The 18,124-nt window shown below is 38.5% G+C and overlaps 1 protein-coding gene and 1 long non-coding RNA gene across 10 annotated transcripts in view; one reads left to right on the top strand and one right to left on the bottom strand.

Moving 5' to 3' along the window:
• Positions 1 to 18,124, bottom strand: part of drp2 (dystrophin related protein 2) — a 180,991-nt gene that overhangs the window by 41,360 nt on the left and 121,507 nt on the right. For all 5 annotated transcript variants that reach the window (XM_085243843.1, XM_085243866.1, XM_085243852.1 and 2 more), the window contains 4 exons: positions 14,104 to 14,260; positions 6,215 to 6,335; positions 5,538 to 5,649; positions 2,170 to 2,326 (listed from right to left, as the gene is read on the bottom strand). In XM_085243843.1, coding sequence (XP_085099969.1) covers positions 2,170 to 2,326; positions 5,538 to 5,649; positions 6,215 to 6,335; positions 14,104 to 14,260 — 547 coding nt within the window. The remainder of the gene's footprint in view (positions 1 to 2,169; positions 2,327 to 5,537; positions 5,650 to 6,214; positions 6,336 to 14,103; positions 14,261 to 18,124) is intronic.
• The window catches only part of LOC146582527 (uncharacterized), a 30,066-nt gene continuing 29,011 nt past the window's right edge, over positions 17,070 to 18,124 (top strand). For 2 of the 5 annotated variants that reach the window (XR_014888209.1, XR_014888207.1), the window contains exons 1-2: positions 17,070 to 17,205; positions 17,291 to 17,380. This is a non-coding gene — a long non-coding RNA (uncharacterized LOC146582527). Of the gene's footprint in view, positions 17,381 to 18,124 lie in introns of all 5 variants that reach the window. The other 3 variants (XR_014888205.1, XR_014888204.1, XR_014888210.1) reach the window with 2 other exon arrangements.

Consider the following 18,124-nt stretch of genomic DNA (forward strand, 5'->3'; position numbering starts at 1 on the left):
ACGTAAACAGGAGTAGTGGGAAAAGAGAGGGGGGAAACAGATTAAATACAAAATATTGAACAACATCAGACATAGATAGAATTATAGCGCAATCCAGAAACATCCAGTCTGGACCAACTACATTTAAATTAAATTTAAAAAAAAATCAATGGAAAGTTGATCCGTTATAGCTTTCTGGTCTGTTTTAGAAAGAATTTGGCAGAAAGCCATGTTTGAATGTCTTAAGATCAGACGAGAGAACAGTACTGAAACTGAACCAGCCCCTTTTTATAGTGTGTAAACTGAGAAAACCAGAAAATTTGTAAAATAACTAAGATGGAATGTGAGTATATGCATGCCAGTGTCCCGTGCATTTTGCATTGTTGGTCGCAGTACTGTGCAATATTTCAAAATCTGGTTTTGATATGATACCAAGTAGATACAAGGCCACTATCCTAAAGGTAGCTTACATAGGGGAGAGCAGAGCATATGAAACGAAAGCACCATTAATTTTCTAAATCCCAATACATTTTCATGACCATGATTGTTGCTTTCCACCGTTAATTAGTTAAAACAATAAAGCACACATTTCACACTTTTTCACGTGTTTTGAAACACTGTTTTTTGTAGCTCTGGAGTGGAAATAAACTTGGCCAGAAAGTACTTTGGGTCAACTTCTGTTGTTTTCAATGTGCTATATAAACAAAATAGTCCAGGCATTTTCATAGTTCACATTTGCTTCATTTATTTTTTTCCCCAACTGCAATAAAATAATTCATTTATCATATTTCAGTGGGATGAATGTATTCAGTCAAACGGAATCATTCTGCTACAGTAACAATAATGATGAACACTAAACCTGTGAAAGTTAGCTAATGCTGAAGATCAACGCAAGTAATAACTGAAACATCATTTTCACCACTATCCGCGTGTTCTTTGCCTCTCTGAAGTACAACTACTTGTCTACAAGCACTCGTCACTTTTCACAGTGAAACATGGTGATTGCAGCTGTAAGTTAAACTTTTACTTTGAAGGGAAATGGTTCATTTTCAGTTTTCTTCACCCTCACAGTTTCTTCACATTTGCAGACAAGTCAATACCTTCCATGAAAACTATGGGCAATCTGCTCACAAGCCAGTGTTTTTATTTTGTTGACCAATCATTTCTCATGCAGAATGCGCTCAATTGCTTCTTTTGATGTCAGAAAATTAATCCCTGAACCTCTCAAAATATGCTACCCCAGCAAAAATGAAGAGTTAATAAAAATCATTGGAAATATGAAAAACAGTAAAAAAATAAATAAATAAATACATAAATAAAATCTGATATTTTATTTTTACTTTTACAAATTATGTAAGTATTTCTTTTTCATGCAAGAAGAGTTATTAAAATCTTTTTATCAGTTAGTCTGTATATAATATAAAAGTTATATTTGGATTTTGAGTGTTGATCAGATGAAACAAAAATGTAACTTTAGGATGTGTGGAATGTAGAGTAGATGCTGCAGATCTACTCTACATTTGAATGCAAAAGTGTCTAGTGTACTTTTATAATTGCATCCTGTGTGCATCCATGTGTCTGTTTTTGTATATGCATGCACCCATGTGTAAGCACAAGGGAGTAAAGGAGTACAGATGACGCCAACTGACAAGCCTGCCCTAAAGACTGAGCTGAACATGTGCTGGCTGTGACAGGAGTCCAAACAGTGACATGATTATTGTGAAGTGCCCTCGCTTCTAATGAATAGCGCCGCACAATTACAGGCAGCGGCAACAGAACCAATGACCTGTCATTTGTTTAACAACATCTATTCAGCTGAGATTTGTAACTCGCAGTGTCATTTTGAAGGGCCTTGTCATCATCTGTCAGATTACAGCCTTTCTGGCAGGAATGTGCATGCAGGCAACAAAAAACAATCACTTTAAAGGAACACAGCTTGAAACAGATCACCTGTTTATGCAGGAGGATCGCATAATTGTGGTTTTTAGAATTGAGAAAAAAAAAAAAAAGCTGGATGTCATTTTTTTGATGTTTGTTTGAGACATGTTGCAATGTGTGCTTTTTCAGAGATAGCCAGAGGCGATAATCTCGAAGGAGACAATTAGTTTACTCTACAGGTAAACCCAATTTAGATTAGTGAGGGAGAGATAAGAGAAAAAAAAGAGCCGAGAGTGTACTGCAGATCGGTACCTTGGTAGCATCTATGTGGTCCTGTAGAGAGTCAATGAAGAGGTCTCCAACAGGCTCCCAGGCATCCCTCACCCCCTCTGCCTGCTCCAAGGCCCCTGCAAGCTCTTCCATTGCAGCCTGGATCTGAAGAAGACGCTCCAAAGTCCTTTCCATATGTCTGGAGGTTTTGTAGAAAATGCAACTTTTTAAAGTTAACTACCCGATCAATTAAAATCTGGAATCAGTGTGAGGAAATAAATCAATCAAAATCCATGGAGCATGCAGTGAAACAACCCATTTATCCAAATTTACAGGCTGTCATTTCAATAAGGCAGTGTATATAAATATATATTTCATTCCACCAGTTCTAAATGGCTTTTGTGCAAAAACAAGTTTCGATATAGAGAAAAGTGAGCTCTGAATTTTCACGACTTCAAACCTTGATAAATGTGTTTTCATAATTGTTTCTGTAATGGATTATAGCTGCCACATTTTGTAATCAGGTTATGGTAATTGTATTACATGAAATATATTGCTACATAAACCTGCTGTGGAGGCACACACACACAGTCATGGGAAGAAACAACTCTTGGCTTTAAAACCATAAAACACACACAGGCATTGTTCTCTTGTATGGATGTATGATCTTATTTTTTGATAAAATAAAAAAGTTTTATTATAAATATACACCACAATCTCATTCTTTTAAACAAACACAGTGGCTGTAGCTCAGGAGGTAGAGCAGATCACCTACTGATCAGAAGGTTGGTGGTTTGATCCCTGGCTCCTCCAGTCAAGTATCCTTGGGCAAGATACTAACCCCAACTTGCTCTCCGATGCATCCATCGGAGTATGAATGTGTATGAATGTCGTTAGAAAGCACTAAGTGTAGATAAAGTGCTTGTGAGAATGGGTGTGATTGGGTGAATGAGGCATGTTGTATAGAGCGCTTTGAGTACTCCGTGAGAGTAGAAAAGCGCTATATAAGAATCAATCCATTTACCAATTTAATTGCTCTTTGAACCTTTTCCATTTCATTTTTTACCTACTTCAACTTAATTTGTAGAGCTCATTTTCTCTTATTGCTAAATTTCTAAACACAGTAATTTTCTAAAACGTTCATCTTTAACAGCTGACAAAGGTTAACCACAAATACAAGACAGATTTAATTTCTTAAACATGATTCAGAAATTCAGAAATGATCTAATTTACCCAATAGCAGAGTAAATTGACACCAAGAATGGGTAGAAATCATCTAAGACGAAAGGAAGAAAAATGTGGAAAAAACCGTCTTGAAAAATTAATTTTTCCTTTTCCATGTTTATATTTCATATTTAAAACTCCATACAATTATATACTCACAGGCCAATTCATTAGTTACCAGCACTGGGTGTAACGTGCTATGTTTAACATCAGAAGACGTTTACAGTACGGTCCTAAAGGAAATGTTCTGCATAGCTTGGTTATAACAAATGGCTATTTGAGTTATTATTGCCTTCCACTCAATTTAAGCCAGTCTGTCCATTCTCTTCTGACCTCTGTTATCAACAAAACAACTTATCTTTTTCTAATGATTCTTTGTAAACACTAGAGATGGTTGTGTGGGAAAATCACAGTAGATCAGCAGTTTCTAAAATACTAAGACCACCAGATCTGGTGCCAGATCACTTAAATCACCTCTCTTCCCCATTTCCTCTGATGCTTAAATTAAATTTCTGAAGGTTATCTTGACCATGTCCAAATACACTCAGTTAAGTGCATTAATAAGCAGTTAAAGAGGCGGTTCAGATGAAGTGTACTAACAATCTTCAACTATCACAATCTCGAATATTTGCTGTATATTACATGTAGATTGTATTTTTGCAGATTGCACAGTATGCCCTGAACAATGTATTGTAATGAATGTTCCATGCTGTTTTTACAGACTATTGTTTTCAGCATCGATTAAATTATTTTTAAAAAAAGAAAGAAAGTAATTGCCGCATGGCTATGATGACAAAAAACAAAAGCCAAGAACACTTGCTAGATATGGTCTGTGGACCCTGATTAAGACTTAGAGTTTATGCCAATTTGCTTGAAAAATAAACTTAACATATCACTCAGTTTTCTGTGGTAATACTTGCACTACATGATATCTACTTCTCTTTTATCTCTTTTGGTTTTGTTTTTTGTTTGTTTTGCTTTGTTTTTTTAATGAAACAATTTTATTATTTGATGTTTGGTGTTCCCAGAAGTGTCGGAGGTTTTGTGAATGTAGTTTGAAAATTGTTTTTTTTTTGATTATTTGAGAAATAGGAAATGGTTTCAACCAATCTGCTTAAGTAATTCTGAGAAACTGTAATATAATTATGACAAATATGCATTTCTTTTTCCTTTTCCCATTAACTCCATTCCATTATCTCTGTCTTTATCTGTCTTGTTCATTATACATAGACTACAGAGTATACTGCACGGACTCACAAAAGCAAAAAGAATAATCACATATGCCACACCTCTTATATTTAATCATAAGCGAGCTTTAGTCACTCTTCATGACTAAAAGAAAAATAAAGTAATGAATAACAAGTTGTCCAATAGTTTCACAGGCACAGAGACCACAGAATTTGTTTTATTTACTGATGTTTTGTCATTACTAGTTTAATTTAAAAACACTAATTACTAAAATTGTATTGGCAAGGCCTGCAGAGGACACAAATACTTATATTCTGAAGAAAGATCTAAAAATAATTTTCCTTGTACTCAACTTGATTAAAAATTATGACAGACAAAGAGTACAGAGTCCCAGTGGTGGAATAAATGAAGGGACGGATAATAACCCAGTAAATCTACAGCGTACTTGAATAGAAGTATATATGAATTATCAGCAAAATGTGCTCTTCATACTAAAAACTGGCCATTGTGAGCAACATTATATTGATTGAATTATGGAATGTGTAAGAAGGCTTTTACTACTGTATCGGGTAAGGATTAAGCCAAAAAAACCCCCACAAAAAACCCACAAAAAAACCACAAAAAAACAGTTCTACTACGCTATCTTGAATTCCTCTAATCTTTCTTTAATCTCTTGGAGGGCTTAATCAATTATTTAAACAGAACTAAGTTCAGAGACTAAATGTATCTTTGGTAAATTTTCTAGCAACTCCTAGATATCTGAAATATGACAAGCTGTCAGATAAATGCAGTAAAGTAAATTTTACCCTGGATTTTGGTGGAAGCAGAAGGTGCCATCCAGTGGGAATACTAAAGCACAAGTATTTCAAATTCGCAATTAAATAATCCTGATAAACTATAGTAAACAATCCGAGTATGGTTTCTTTTCACCAGTTCAGAAACCACCCTTTATCAGAACAAGATATTTTATATATATATTACAAATAAAAGAGTCTGACCTGTGGCGGTCCACACAACGTGCTGTCAGTTTTTCCCACAGGTCACTGGCTACGTTCGCCTGCTTCCACACAGAGCGGCTCACATTCAAGATCCGCCGGCGTGGAGACACCTCTGTGGAAGATGGAAGAGGTTTGATGGGGTCATGCGGAGGTAACAGCATAAAGGTGCAAAAGAAGAAGTAATAAACGGGAGCATACGGAGAAATAACAGGGTGAAGAGAAGAACGGGGGGTTAGAAGTCAGCCAAGAGAAGAGTAATGATTTAAGAAGGATGGCATATCAACTCGATGAATAGAAACAGGGAAAGAGAAAGGCAGGGGGCCGCTCATGTTGGGGAACACAGTAAGGTTGATTGCTAGAGTATTCCCTCAATGAGCAGCCAGAGGTGAGAGCCAAACACTACAAAGAGGATGTAACCGTGGAGAACCAGAGGAGCATGCTGTATTATTGATCTGAGCAGATGGTACTTTAGAGGTGGTGAACTAGAGCTAATTGGTCCTGACCCACACATTTTCCCTAAACTCAGTGTGACACGAGAGGACGGATCACTGCTAATAACTACTAATGGAACGTTTCACCTGCATGGGTCCTACCAAAGGAACTCAACTAAGGGGGGGTGTATGAGTATGACATTTTGGCTGGAGCAGCAGTTGGCACAGCCGATGGAGGGAGCAGACCTTTTCCATCGGTCAGGGTCTCCTCGGGCTCCTGGAAGGGGTGCTGAGCCAGAAATGCCTGGGCAGACTCCAAGACAGAGTAGATAAATGGCCCACGGGACTTGACATCCTCCATGAATGCCTGCAGGGATACAGAGAAGTTGTAATGTCAAACTTTTTCTGGCTTAGTAAAAAGTAGAGATAGATTGGATATTGGTCCAGTGGTGTTAGGCATCAGAGACAATGAGCAGATGCATGGTTCATCTGTTCAGTTCAGGTCTATGTTGTTCTGTGTTTACTTTGCCATGTGACAGTAGCTGCTCTCAGCAGAGCTAGCATCAAGGAAGCAAACAGCAGGCGGTTTAGAGGTGTATCACAGTTTTCTATCTTTGCGAATGGTTTTTACTTAAACTTTAAACTGTGATCAGAGTGAATTGACATGACTCAAAAACATCCAGCGATGACAATGGTTGTTGATTTACTTTCACTTTCATCATGTTCACTCATAGATTTTACCCGAGGAGCTAGAAGGTCACTGGTTTAGTGTAACAGTTGTTGGTAAGCTTTTACCACACTTACAGTAATACTGTATACTGTGTTGTTGTCAGTGCCATTAATTATTATTTCACTAGTGTGAGGAGGAAAAGGGAGAATCTACTGTGGCTGTAAATGACAGCAGTTTGTACCCTAATGTCTCTCACTTTGATCTGAAATACAACCAGTGTAGTCAGTCTAGTTGCTCCTTCAGCTCCTGGTACTTCTCTATTTTCTCGTGCTCCTTCTTTCTCATGTTGCTGTCAGCTACAATTGCGTCTCTTACAACTGCAGTCTTCTTCTCATTGTCAACCACTTCTATGTCTGGTTCACTGGCCAACAGCTGCTTGTCTGTCTGGACCTTGAAGTCCCACAGGACCTTCGCCCTGTTGTACGCAATCACTTTCATGGTCTCCCATTGGGAATTGGGGACTTCTAAAACACATGCACCACAAATGTTCCTGTACACTATCTCAGTCACTTGGTTGTGCCTTCCAGTGTGTGGAAAAAGTAACATAGAAAACTAGTCGAGGTACACAGCACTATCCTTAAGTAACTATAATCTATTAGTAATACCAGACCGAGGACTGAGTCAAACAACTTTTATATGCCATAAAAATCATCCAAACCACAAAATAGAAAGAAGTTTACATAGTAATAATCACCAGCTGACAAGTCTACCCAAGCCTAATATCAAAATATCAGCAAAACCGACTCTATTTATTTATTTTAAATCAAATTCATTTGGATTTACTTAAGATACTCAATAACAGGGTAACTATGAGCAAAGTTATTTAAACATATCTGAAATCTGGATGCTAGAGATAAGACTTTATGAAAGTTTCTCTCTGTGAAATCACCAGTGGAACAAGTAAAAATGTAGCAAGAAACCCTCTGAGTATACTGGTTAGAGCAAGGGTGTGTTTGACGTCTATGAATTTTTCACTTGGTGAGAATAAATATTTAATTTTTTCCTTCAGAGATTGCATAACCTTCCTTAAAGATTACAACATGCCACACAGATTGTTTAGCTAACCTATTTAAGAAACACTAAATGGCGTACATAAAATTAACTTGCTCAAATGCATGGGTTACTTAACACAATCACTAAACACACATAAACACACACACACACACACACAGGTTCCAGTGAAGTTACACGGCTCTCTGCTTGTGATGAGAGCCCAGGGCGCATAGGACTCTACTGGGTGCACTGGTCATCTGCCCTTCAAGCACAGAAGAGCCAATTAGCTCAAGAGCTCAGCTCCACTGGGTCACATTCAACAGTACTCACTATGCAAATTACAGACAAGGAGTCCAGTGTGTAAGAAAGCGCAAACACATATACACACCTTCACTATTACTGAGGAGATAGCCAGAGCCTTCCTGGGGCCTCAAAGAAAGCCAACGTGTCAACCTTCTCCATTCTTCTGCACTAATCTTTGTTCTGTTTAAAACATAGCGCAGGTGTGAGAATTAATGCCAGGGATATTTCCTCTCTTCAGAGTAATTTATTTAGGTGAAGCCAATGTTCTCAATCCTCTTACGGTATAAAGAGATTACATTTTCAGCTAAAAATCTACATTACTAGCTGGAATTAGCAGTGCTGTGAGCCACTGCAGGGACAGTGTTTCAGTGTCTATGAAAATCCCCAGGACCAGAGCCCGGCAGGCCTGATAACAGGCAGCGAGTAGAGTGAAACAGAGAGCCCCAAATGAAACACCAGCAAACACCGGCCGCCACCATGCAAACATGCAAAAGTGTGGCACGACGGGGAGCTGCAGCAAGAGATAAGATTCCCAGTGCAACAGTCTTGAAGAAAACCTGCTTTCTGTCTTTTTCCTCTTCCTCTCTCACACTCTTTCTCCAAGCGCAAATTCCCTCCTTAACCTTTCATTCTCGCCTCGCCTCCTTCCTTTCCTTTACCCACTTTTCATCCTCTCTAGCTCTCTATTCTTTCCGTCGTCTCTTTAGCTGCTTTGCTGCCCAAAGAGGAGCTGAGCCATGGATTCCCTGAGCCAGCTGTCATGTTAAAACTTTAATTCCAGCTAAATTTCACACTCAGAGGCTTCATCTTTGGTTGAAGGAACATTAAGAGCGAAGCCTTCAGATCAGATTAAGATACATAATGCATGGCGGAGAAAAAGTCAGGGGGAGGAAATAACTTCATTGACTTGGTCTAAACATTTTGACTCCCTTTACTCATCCCGGATGCTCCTTTTCTATGTGCTTCTGACAACACAGAAGTAGATGAATTTTCATTTCATTTTCCTTTTGCAGCTGCTGCAGACACACAAAATCCTTTCCAATGCCAAATTGCTCAGTCGTTCCAACACCGAAGCACGCACAGCCATACACTATTTCCCCCAATACGTATCTTACCCCTCTGTCACTGCCCCAAATATACACACAGCAAATATGCTCCCAAGCCAGGGCTCATGCAGATGTAGAGACACACATACACAAGTGTAATACAGTGAGAACTCCACTCACACACAACAACATCAGAATAAATCCACTTAAGATCAATAATTCACATTTCTTAAAACGCTTTAATTCTCTATAGAAAACCGAAATGCAATTTCCCTCTCTGCTTTGTCGGAAAAGTTTTAGAACGACCAGACGCTCGGGAAGCGGAGGCATCACAGATTATAAAGGCATGCTGTGCTGAAAATGGGACATTCGAGGAGAGAGGAGAGGAGCAGAAAGGAGAGGAGAGGAAAGGAAAAATTGTACATTACATCCTAGTAAGGATATACTAAAAATAGATTATAGTAAATGTTGTATTTTACAATGTTGTAATATATTGTAATTGTAATGTATGTCTTATAAGAGATGGATCTCCCATGTCTCATGATTTATTCATGAGACATGAACCCAACATGACCCTTTTAGCTTTTTCTGATGTAACACAATTATAAGAATTAATTATAAATCACATAAACATGCAATTTGTTCGAGAAAATGCAAAAGCTTTATTTTCCTTATGGGTATAAACCCCCATGTAAGTGGTAATTAAAGAAAGAGAAAAAAATACAGTTGGGGTTATAAAAACCTGTCGAGGGGTAGGAGAAAATACACATAAGAGTGACTAAGAAAAGGGACAGGGAGAAAAGAGAATGAAGAGAAACCCGGGGGAGAGCATAGCACAGATAAATGTGGAGTTTAAAGGTGTCTTTTGTTTTGTTTTTTATTGTTATTGCCGGCCTGCTAATTGGGAGTCTGATTTCACAGTGTACCAGTTGAGATGGGAGTTGAAGTGGTGTGAAGCAGGAGCCACAAACCTATGTCAAGTGGCCTTTCAGACGCACTGCACAAACTGGCAGCATGGAAAATTGGAAAAAGGGTGGAATGGGAAACTATGCTGTAGTTACAGAACCAATTACAAGTTTGTGCGAGCGGAGGCTACTGTAGGTTTCTGCGTGTATGTGTGCATGTGGCTACATCACTACCACTTCACAAGATATATCACTGCCGAGTAAGGGCTAAGGCGATTTAGTGGGAAATGAAAAAAAATATCCAGGAGATCATAGTTGATGTTTTTCCAAATACTTGCTATCACAAAGAAATCCGAAGAGAGTAAAAATGAATGGTTTTATACCCTCCACACACACTCCTTAAAGTATATTATAAAGCCTTGAATATTTGATTGCATTATTTGACTTAAATAATAATCAAAATCATTTTGTTCTAATGGATCACACACACACACACACACACACACACACACACACACACACACACACACACACACACACACACACACAGAAAGGGAGGGAGAAAGAAAGGGAGAGCTGCCTGCTAGGCAGTTCCTGTCTGTACCAACTTTATGAGTTTCCACTAACACACTGCACACAGGGCTATAAGACATGTCAAGTTAAGAAGATTTCAGTTGAAAGATTTCCCTCCCTTAAAGACATCCTGGGATTTCTATGGTTGTGCCACCAGTGGGTATCATTAACACACAGGAAATCCATTTTTTCTTTTGATCTCGTCAATAAAAATTCACTGACAAAATATTGAAACTTGCACTCATTATGCTGGCTTGTTAAATCGAACAAGTCTGATGTAATAGAGCTTGGAAACTGGATGCATGTATGGTAAGTATGGCAACAATGTAGTCTAAACACAGAAATTCAACTTATTATACTTGATTTGTTTGTAAAAGTCCAAATCAGCTGTTAAGATATTATGGTGAAGTACCTTTTTATGCTAACACCATCAAACATGAAATGCATACGCACTCAAAGACATACCACATATGTGTTATGTTAACTGATGATTTTCAGTTGTTGCAGGTGTGATAACATGTAGCAACTTCACCTTTTAATAATCTCTGTTTTAGATCAGTGATGTTGTGATGGCTTGTCCTGCAAATACCCTGCCTCTCACCCAAAGTCAAGTGGGTCCATCACCCTCTGCAACCCTGAGCTGAAAGAGATTTAATTTCTCTTCCTTTTGATGTATTTTCTAAATAATATATTTAATCACCACTTATATGTTGGAAGGTTGTCTTTGATCAGCATCACAGTTAAAACTTTGTTGGTTAAGAGAAATGCACTTAGTGGTAAATCTAATGCACTATAATTACAGACCCAGCTTTCCAATTATAGGTAATTAAGTAACATAAATGACAGCGTGACAACCTGACAGAAACATAAATGTAGATGTATGATGCTGTGTTTTAAATAACTGCATATACATCTAAGAGCGATAACCTTAAGAGTCAGAGTACATGTTTTGTGCAGGGTGAGGCAAGGACATACACTGGCCAGAAATATGCTGTACGTGTTAACTGTTGCTGTGTGAAACAGACACACACAGGGCAGTGAGCGCCAGCAAGTTTATGGAAAACTGAGAAAGTCACCGGATGACTGCTCATTAAAGTCACACACAAATTTCGGCAGATTTACCTCACTACTGCGGGAAAATCTAATGATAGCACAAATTTCTTGGAAGTAATTGAATTCTCAATGTATGAATCAGACTTCCTATTCTGAATGCTGTTATCAGATCTGAACACTGATTGATTAAAACAGCAGTTCTCCTAGTTTTGCTGCAAAGTTCTATGGTGGACTAACTTTGACAACATCTCATCATAACCTAACCTATAAGTTATAGGTTAGGTTATGACGAGATGTGATGAGATGTTATAGGCTATAACCAACCTAACTTCTTCCTTGAAAAAGACCACTAAGTGGGTGTGCAGGGCCTTAAAAGAGAAATGGAGTAGCCAATTAGATTAAAGCACCTCATTCCCATGTGTCTTTAGATGGTGATAAAGATGGGTAAGAGGCCTGAGAAGAAATGACTAATGAGATCTCAGCCACAGTTCTTTGGAAGTGGTCCTTTTTTCACTCCTCTATAAGAATAGACTCTTTTAAAGGGAGCGATCATTGTACATTGCTCGATAACTTCCTATATCATTTTTAATTTATATATATATATATATACACACACACATATACATATATGAACAAAAGTAGCTGGACAGATACTGTACATGACCTGGGAAGATGTAAAGCTATACACGACAAATTAAGCTTATATAATCATACTGCACTCTAATTAGCTTAACTCCTGTCACAAGAGCTCCTGAGTCCTGCAGAATCAGTTTTCAGCCAATAGCCAAAGTTAAATTATGAGCATCTTTACATTCAGTACAAGTATGAAAACATTCACTGGTCTAAACTGACTTGTTCAATTGATCACTTATAATTCTGTTAGCTCCTGGGTTTTTTGGCCCTCTTTCCACACAAGACCTTGAAAGATTTACAGGCCAGTTCAAATCACTGAACCGTGAGAGAATTATCTGAGAGGATGACATGTTGTCAATGTTCCCTAAAGCCTTAAACTTTGTTACTGACAAAAAGAAAACTTAAATTAGCTACCAATTCCATCAGCTTTAAACTGGTAATGCTTGTTTGTTGCTTGTATTCAACAAACACATCACCATTAAGTGGTACACATAACCCACAAAGAATGAGGCCTAATCCTTAGGTGGCTCAGTGTTAATGAATCTGTTTATTTGCCCAAAAGTCTCTAAAATCTTTTAAAATCATGGTTTTAAAGTGCAGCGCTTTGTCCTGCTACAATTAATCCCCTGAATCCCAGCCGTGGATGTAATTTGTGATCTGGAATTGTGAACATGACTTAAAGATGGACAAACACACAAGTCACAAAACCTCTAAATAGCTTGAGCTCTATTGTTCAATCTATGTAATTAATTAACCATCTCAGTTTGATTTTTAAGCAACAACATCAAAATTGTAAAGGTTCCAGCTTTAAAAATATTATAATTAGGTACTTTTACTTGTTTCACATACATATGTGTGGATTTCAGGAATCATATCATATCATTTGTGTGTTACAAAAACATAGTAGTTGCGGCTGTGGTTCAGTCAAGTTGAAAAAAAGCAGGCTCATTCCTTAGATTAACCTGGTTAGTTGGAGCAGTTTGTTTAAGCTGTTCCTGAGTGAACCAAAAAAAAGTGAGCTGGTATAGCTTGCATTTGATTGGAGGGTTTCAAAGTTTGAATTTCTTTCATTATTATTTCACTTAGTTAGTAAACCCGTTTCTTTGTGTATTCGCCAGCTGTCTTTTGGAGATCCGAGCATCCTGCAGTGTACTCCATCAATGCCTCCATCAATAGTATCAACGACAGCTAAACTTGGAGAAAGTTTCAGTTATCTAGTATTGATTCAAACTGGACAATAGATGCCGGTTTGATCGATATCTCGGATATCTGCAAAAGCTGGCAGAATAGAGACTTGTTATCTGCAAACTCCAAGCATGCTTATCCTTGTGCTTTTATTACTGCTCTGCTGAAGATTCAAATCCAGAATATTCCCCTGATTCAAATCTGGACTATTTTAGCTTTTATCAAGTAAAAGAAAAAAGTGCAGACACTGCCTCAAAAACCACACATCACACAGGTAAATGGGCTGCATTTATTTAGGCGTTTTCTAGACTTTATACTGATCAAAGTGATTTATCCATACTGACACAACAGGGGCATTTGGGGGGTTTAGTGTTCTACATGAGGCAACATCAGCATGGAGACTTTTTGGTTAATGAACTATCAGCACATGACCTCGAGCATGCTCCCAGTATAATTTCATATTGTCTAATATGGACATAGATATATGGCTTTTAAAATTGAGAAGAAAATCCTTTAATATAGCAAGAATCTTATCCCCTCTATCACATATAATCAAAGAATGCATTTATGCATTTTAGTTTCTGTTGTATTTTATATACATATATGGTTTTCTTTGGCTAATTTTTCAGTATGAATAAGCTGTGTATCTAATTTTCCTTTTGAGAATAACCACATCTTGTAAACTGGGTACTGAAAAGGAATTATCCACGTTACCTGGTGGAACTCCCTCTGGTGCTGGACAGCTCCCACATCACCTCCTATGGGCAGCTGCTCCGACAGCTCCTCGTCCTTGGCCGTCAGCCATTCTATGATCTCCTGCAGGGAGAGCTGCAGCTTCCCGCTGTTGTCGGAGAAAGCCTCTAGCCGCACCCTGCCAGCACACACAGCAACACATTGCTTTAGCAAACAGTAGGATTTTCCAACTCACCAAATAAATGCTGCAGATGACAGTTGGTCACTGCAGCCTATTTTGCACAATAGCAACATGTTTACATGTTTTCTTAGATAACTTCTAAACCACTCATTAGCAGTGTCACTTGAATTTGCAGTTCAGTAATGACTCTTAATATCACCTGCATGCCATGTTATTTTTCCAGTAGTCACCCAGGTATTTTTCCATTTGAAGTCCAACCTTAAGAGTCTAAAGGTAAGTAGCACACTGTCCAAGGTGAAATGAAAATATATTTCATGAGAAATTTGCTTTTTCAAGGATAAAGAAAATTGTAGCTTTTTTGCAGCAGTGATATGAATTAACCCTTAAAAGGTTTTCAAACAGTTCCCACAGATGGCCCAATTTATGCTGATTATTTTGTTGTTCCCACCAGATGGAATACATTATCAGGACAATACTGCAGGAAGTACTTTTTATAGCTACGAGAATGGTGAGCAAAGGGCAAGTAATAAAGGAAGACAGACTGGTTGGTCAGGTGTACATCCTACAGCAAGATAACAACCCACTAACATTTGAATAAAAGAACTAAGTGGTAGGTCTTAAATGGCACTCATTCTGGTTTGGTGTGAAGCGGAGAGGTTAAAAAAGGTCAAAGAATGTTCCCACAAATGTGTTGCTCTATGTTTAATTTTTATTCGAGAACGAGAGTCAAAACTGTGTTTAGATGATGAATAAGTCAAAAACTTAGTTAATTCTAAAACAAGCTCAGACAACATACCTTTAAACAATCTTGAATTATTCATAATCTAAAGATTTAACACGGGCATCTTTTGTTAACAGCTTGGGTTTATCAATTCTGAAGTAAGCTTCAGATGGTAATGTTTGGTTATCTAAGCTAGAGAGAGGTAGCATGTGATAATTTAAAAGACAACTTATACACAGAGGTAGCAACAATATGCCAAGGTGTGAAGCATCTTGCCTGCAAAAGTATACTGCCAGGAGGAAAGACTGCCACCAGGAAAACATGGACATAAAAATGCAGAGTTAAAATACTTTAGCACCTTTTAAGTGTTTATCAGCAAGAAAGAGAAAGAGACTTTAAACATATTGGTAGACACATATGATCGAGTATAGAGTAGCACTATATGTAACACTGTACTTCCAACGTGAACACACAAAAAATCTGTATAAATGAATGCCTTAATTTCAAGTACAATGACAGCATTACTGGATCCATGGACAGGGTGATGGTGAAATGACAGTACAATGCTACATTTTCTTTATTATATTTGCTAAATATAAATACTTTTGTTCTTTTTTTGCAGTCTTTTAATCTATGAAGCAAGGGGATATTTTAAATGTATGTGTTACAAAAAGTTGATAGCAACACCTTTTCAGTCTTTTGAGTCAGTAAAAGTTGGAACAAGGATAGTAGCTACGTTTTTGGTCTACTTTTGTCTGAAATCAGAGAAGATTTACTATGTCAAAAATGACTTGAGATTTTTATGGTAAATCTGAAAATTCTGTAACTGCTGCTAAATGAGATGCAATACTGGACTATTCTATTTCTTTTAATCAAAGATGCATGCAATGTCTTTTATGTAGAATCCCACATGGTAGCGGTGCAAGGTGAGAGGCACAGAGTTGTAGATGACAGTATTTTCCAGGCTGAAGTGAACTAGGTTCACATGACAGAAGGAAGTTATCTGTTCGCCACCTGCCAGCAGCATAAGAGATATCTGAGGGAAGTACTGCTTTTGTAGCACAGTTGGCGCCGGCAGTGTGGGGGCAATGTGAAAGCTTCCTCGTGTTTCAATTACACACCAGAAGCCAGCACTCAAATATCATTATTCCTGCACATCACAATTTGCCAGCACTGTCACATCAAAGATGATGAGTGGGAGTGAAAGCAAGAGTGAAAAAGACGTGTTACTGCTCACATCTGTAAATGAGAGAGGACTTTGCAAAAACCTAACTTGATTCAGATGACAATTTATGTGAAATCAAAGCAAAATCTTTAAGATTTTAGCTGCAATTAAATAGAAAACCACCAGAGATGAACTTCTGCAAGACACAAAGTTAGTTAATTACATGCTGCTAAATGGAGTTTAAGCAAATACTTATCTATAATCTTTCAACCTGAACCAACAGCATGCCACCATCGCCGATTCCATATTACTGACTGAAAAAAGGACTGTAAGGCAATATTATCCAAATTGAATTCAGCATAGATGGGCTCTGACACATAAGGGATTAGGTGTCAGGTCAGCGATGGCAGTTTCAGAAATCGCATGTGGGGAAAGCTTCGAGACTTTAAGGAGAAAAAGACAGAAAGGTGAAATCAAGCTTGTAAGTGCACGTTTCAGAACTGATAGGCCTCTTTGTTCAACCCTGTGTCAGAAAACCTGTGTGAACCAGACCATGATGTCCCCTAGCCTCTTGTTGCCCCTCCAGCTGTACTCGCTGTGGTAATTGAATCAGAGAGGAGCTGTTTTTCCATGGCCCCTGCAGAAGAGGCTGTCAGTCCATAACAGGCGTGAGGACACACACACAACCATACCAAAAATACACACATACAATCACTCAGCATGAATGGAATGAGTTTTCTGTTTCAAGTAAGAGCAAACCAGGGCCTCGGATATATCTAAGTAAGGTCATCCATCAAAAGATGACCCTGACACTTTTGCAGAGAAGCTTCAAAATGCTTCGAACTATGCAGCAGACATTCACACAAGCAATCAGAACAGGCACGAAGAAACACGCACATACACAGCTCAGAGCGCATTCGCTGATCACTGCTTTCCATTACACACACCGAGGGTGAAACAAATAGAGCGCTGTGCTGGAATGTAATCGCTGTCACATGGTGAGGGCTGCCAAGAACAACTCCTGCCCTGCTAAGCTACAGGGAGCCCAGGCTTAAGGTTTGCCAGTATGTGAGGCTGACTGAAGTTATTTTATCTCAACTGGAAACATCATGATATTCATTTAGGTTTTTTTATGGGTCAGCCTCTGCTGCACTGGATAAGGAGATGCCAGGGATTTTGCCTGTATGTGTCCAAAAAGAGGGAAGAAAGGACCAAAAGAGGAAAAGGTTTGGTGGGTGAGCTCTTCTTACTTTATCCAAACTTATTCAGTCTAGGTTTTGATAGACGATATGGCATCTTTGTGGTGATATGCGGTGTTTAGTATTTGCTCATTTGTTTTCTTTTGTTTGTAATTTGTCTGACCATTGTATGTGGGGAAAGCTTTTGTTGAGATGTCTACTCCTGGGAAGATTGCGGCATTCAATCAACACACACCTGAATGGCTGAGACCAGCAAACTGCCTAAAACGTCTGCTTTTGCAGAAGTGGTCACATTTTTTCCCTTAGTAGCATCTGGCTGCCAGTAGTAGTACCCTCTAAATTCCTAAGGAAGCAGTAGGCGTGCACCTAGTTTCCTACAGGATTGCGCAGAGAAAACTTTTTTTCACATTGAAGAACAAAGGGAGAAAATTAACCAAAAACAAAAACATTCTGTGGGTCTGTTCGTGTTTGTGCTGTGCATAGGCCTGTATCTATGCCTGTCTCAAGCTGCTCAAAAATAGCCAACAGGCTTGATGGCAATGCCAGAAATAATCGATACAAATGGGCTAATGGCAATGCTTGAGTGCATGGCAGACTGCTTCCTGTGTCTGCCCTTGACACGGCACACGCTCAACGTACAGAGTCATCTGCTGGCATCACAAACAACAGTCTAATGATTGAAAGGCAGCCAGTTGCACGAGCACACACGATGAGATACTCTGGTCTGAATTGAGACTGGTACTCAAAATACCAGATATTGTCATAGTGAAGAATGC

Source organism: Mchenga conophoros, linkage group LG2, assembly GCF_057382185.1.
Source record: "Mchenga conophoros isolate Kocher_MC1m ecotype Shallow Benthic linkage group LG2, M_conophoros_male_GT1.1, whole genome shotgun sequence".
NCBI lineage: Eukaryota > Metazoa > Chordata > Actinopteri > Cichliformes > Cichlidae > Mchenga > Mchenga conophoros.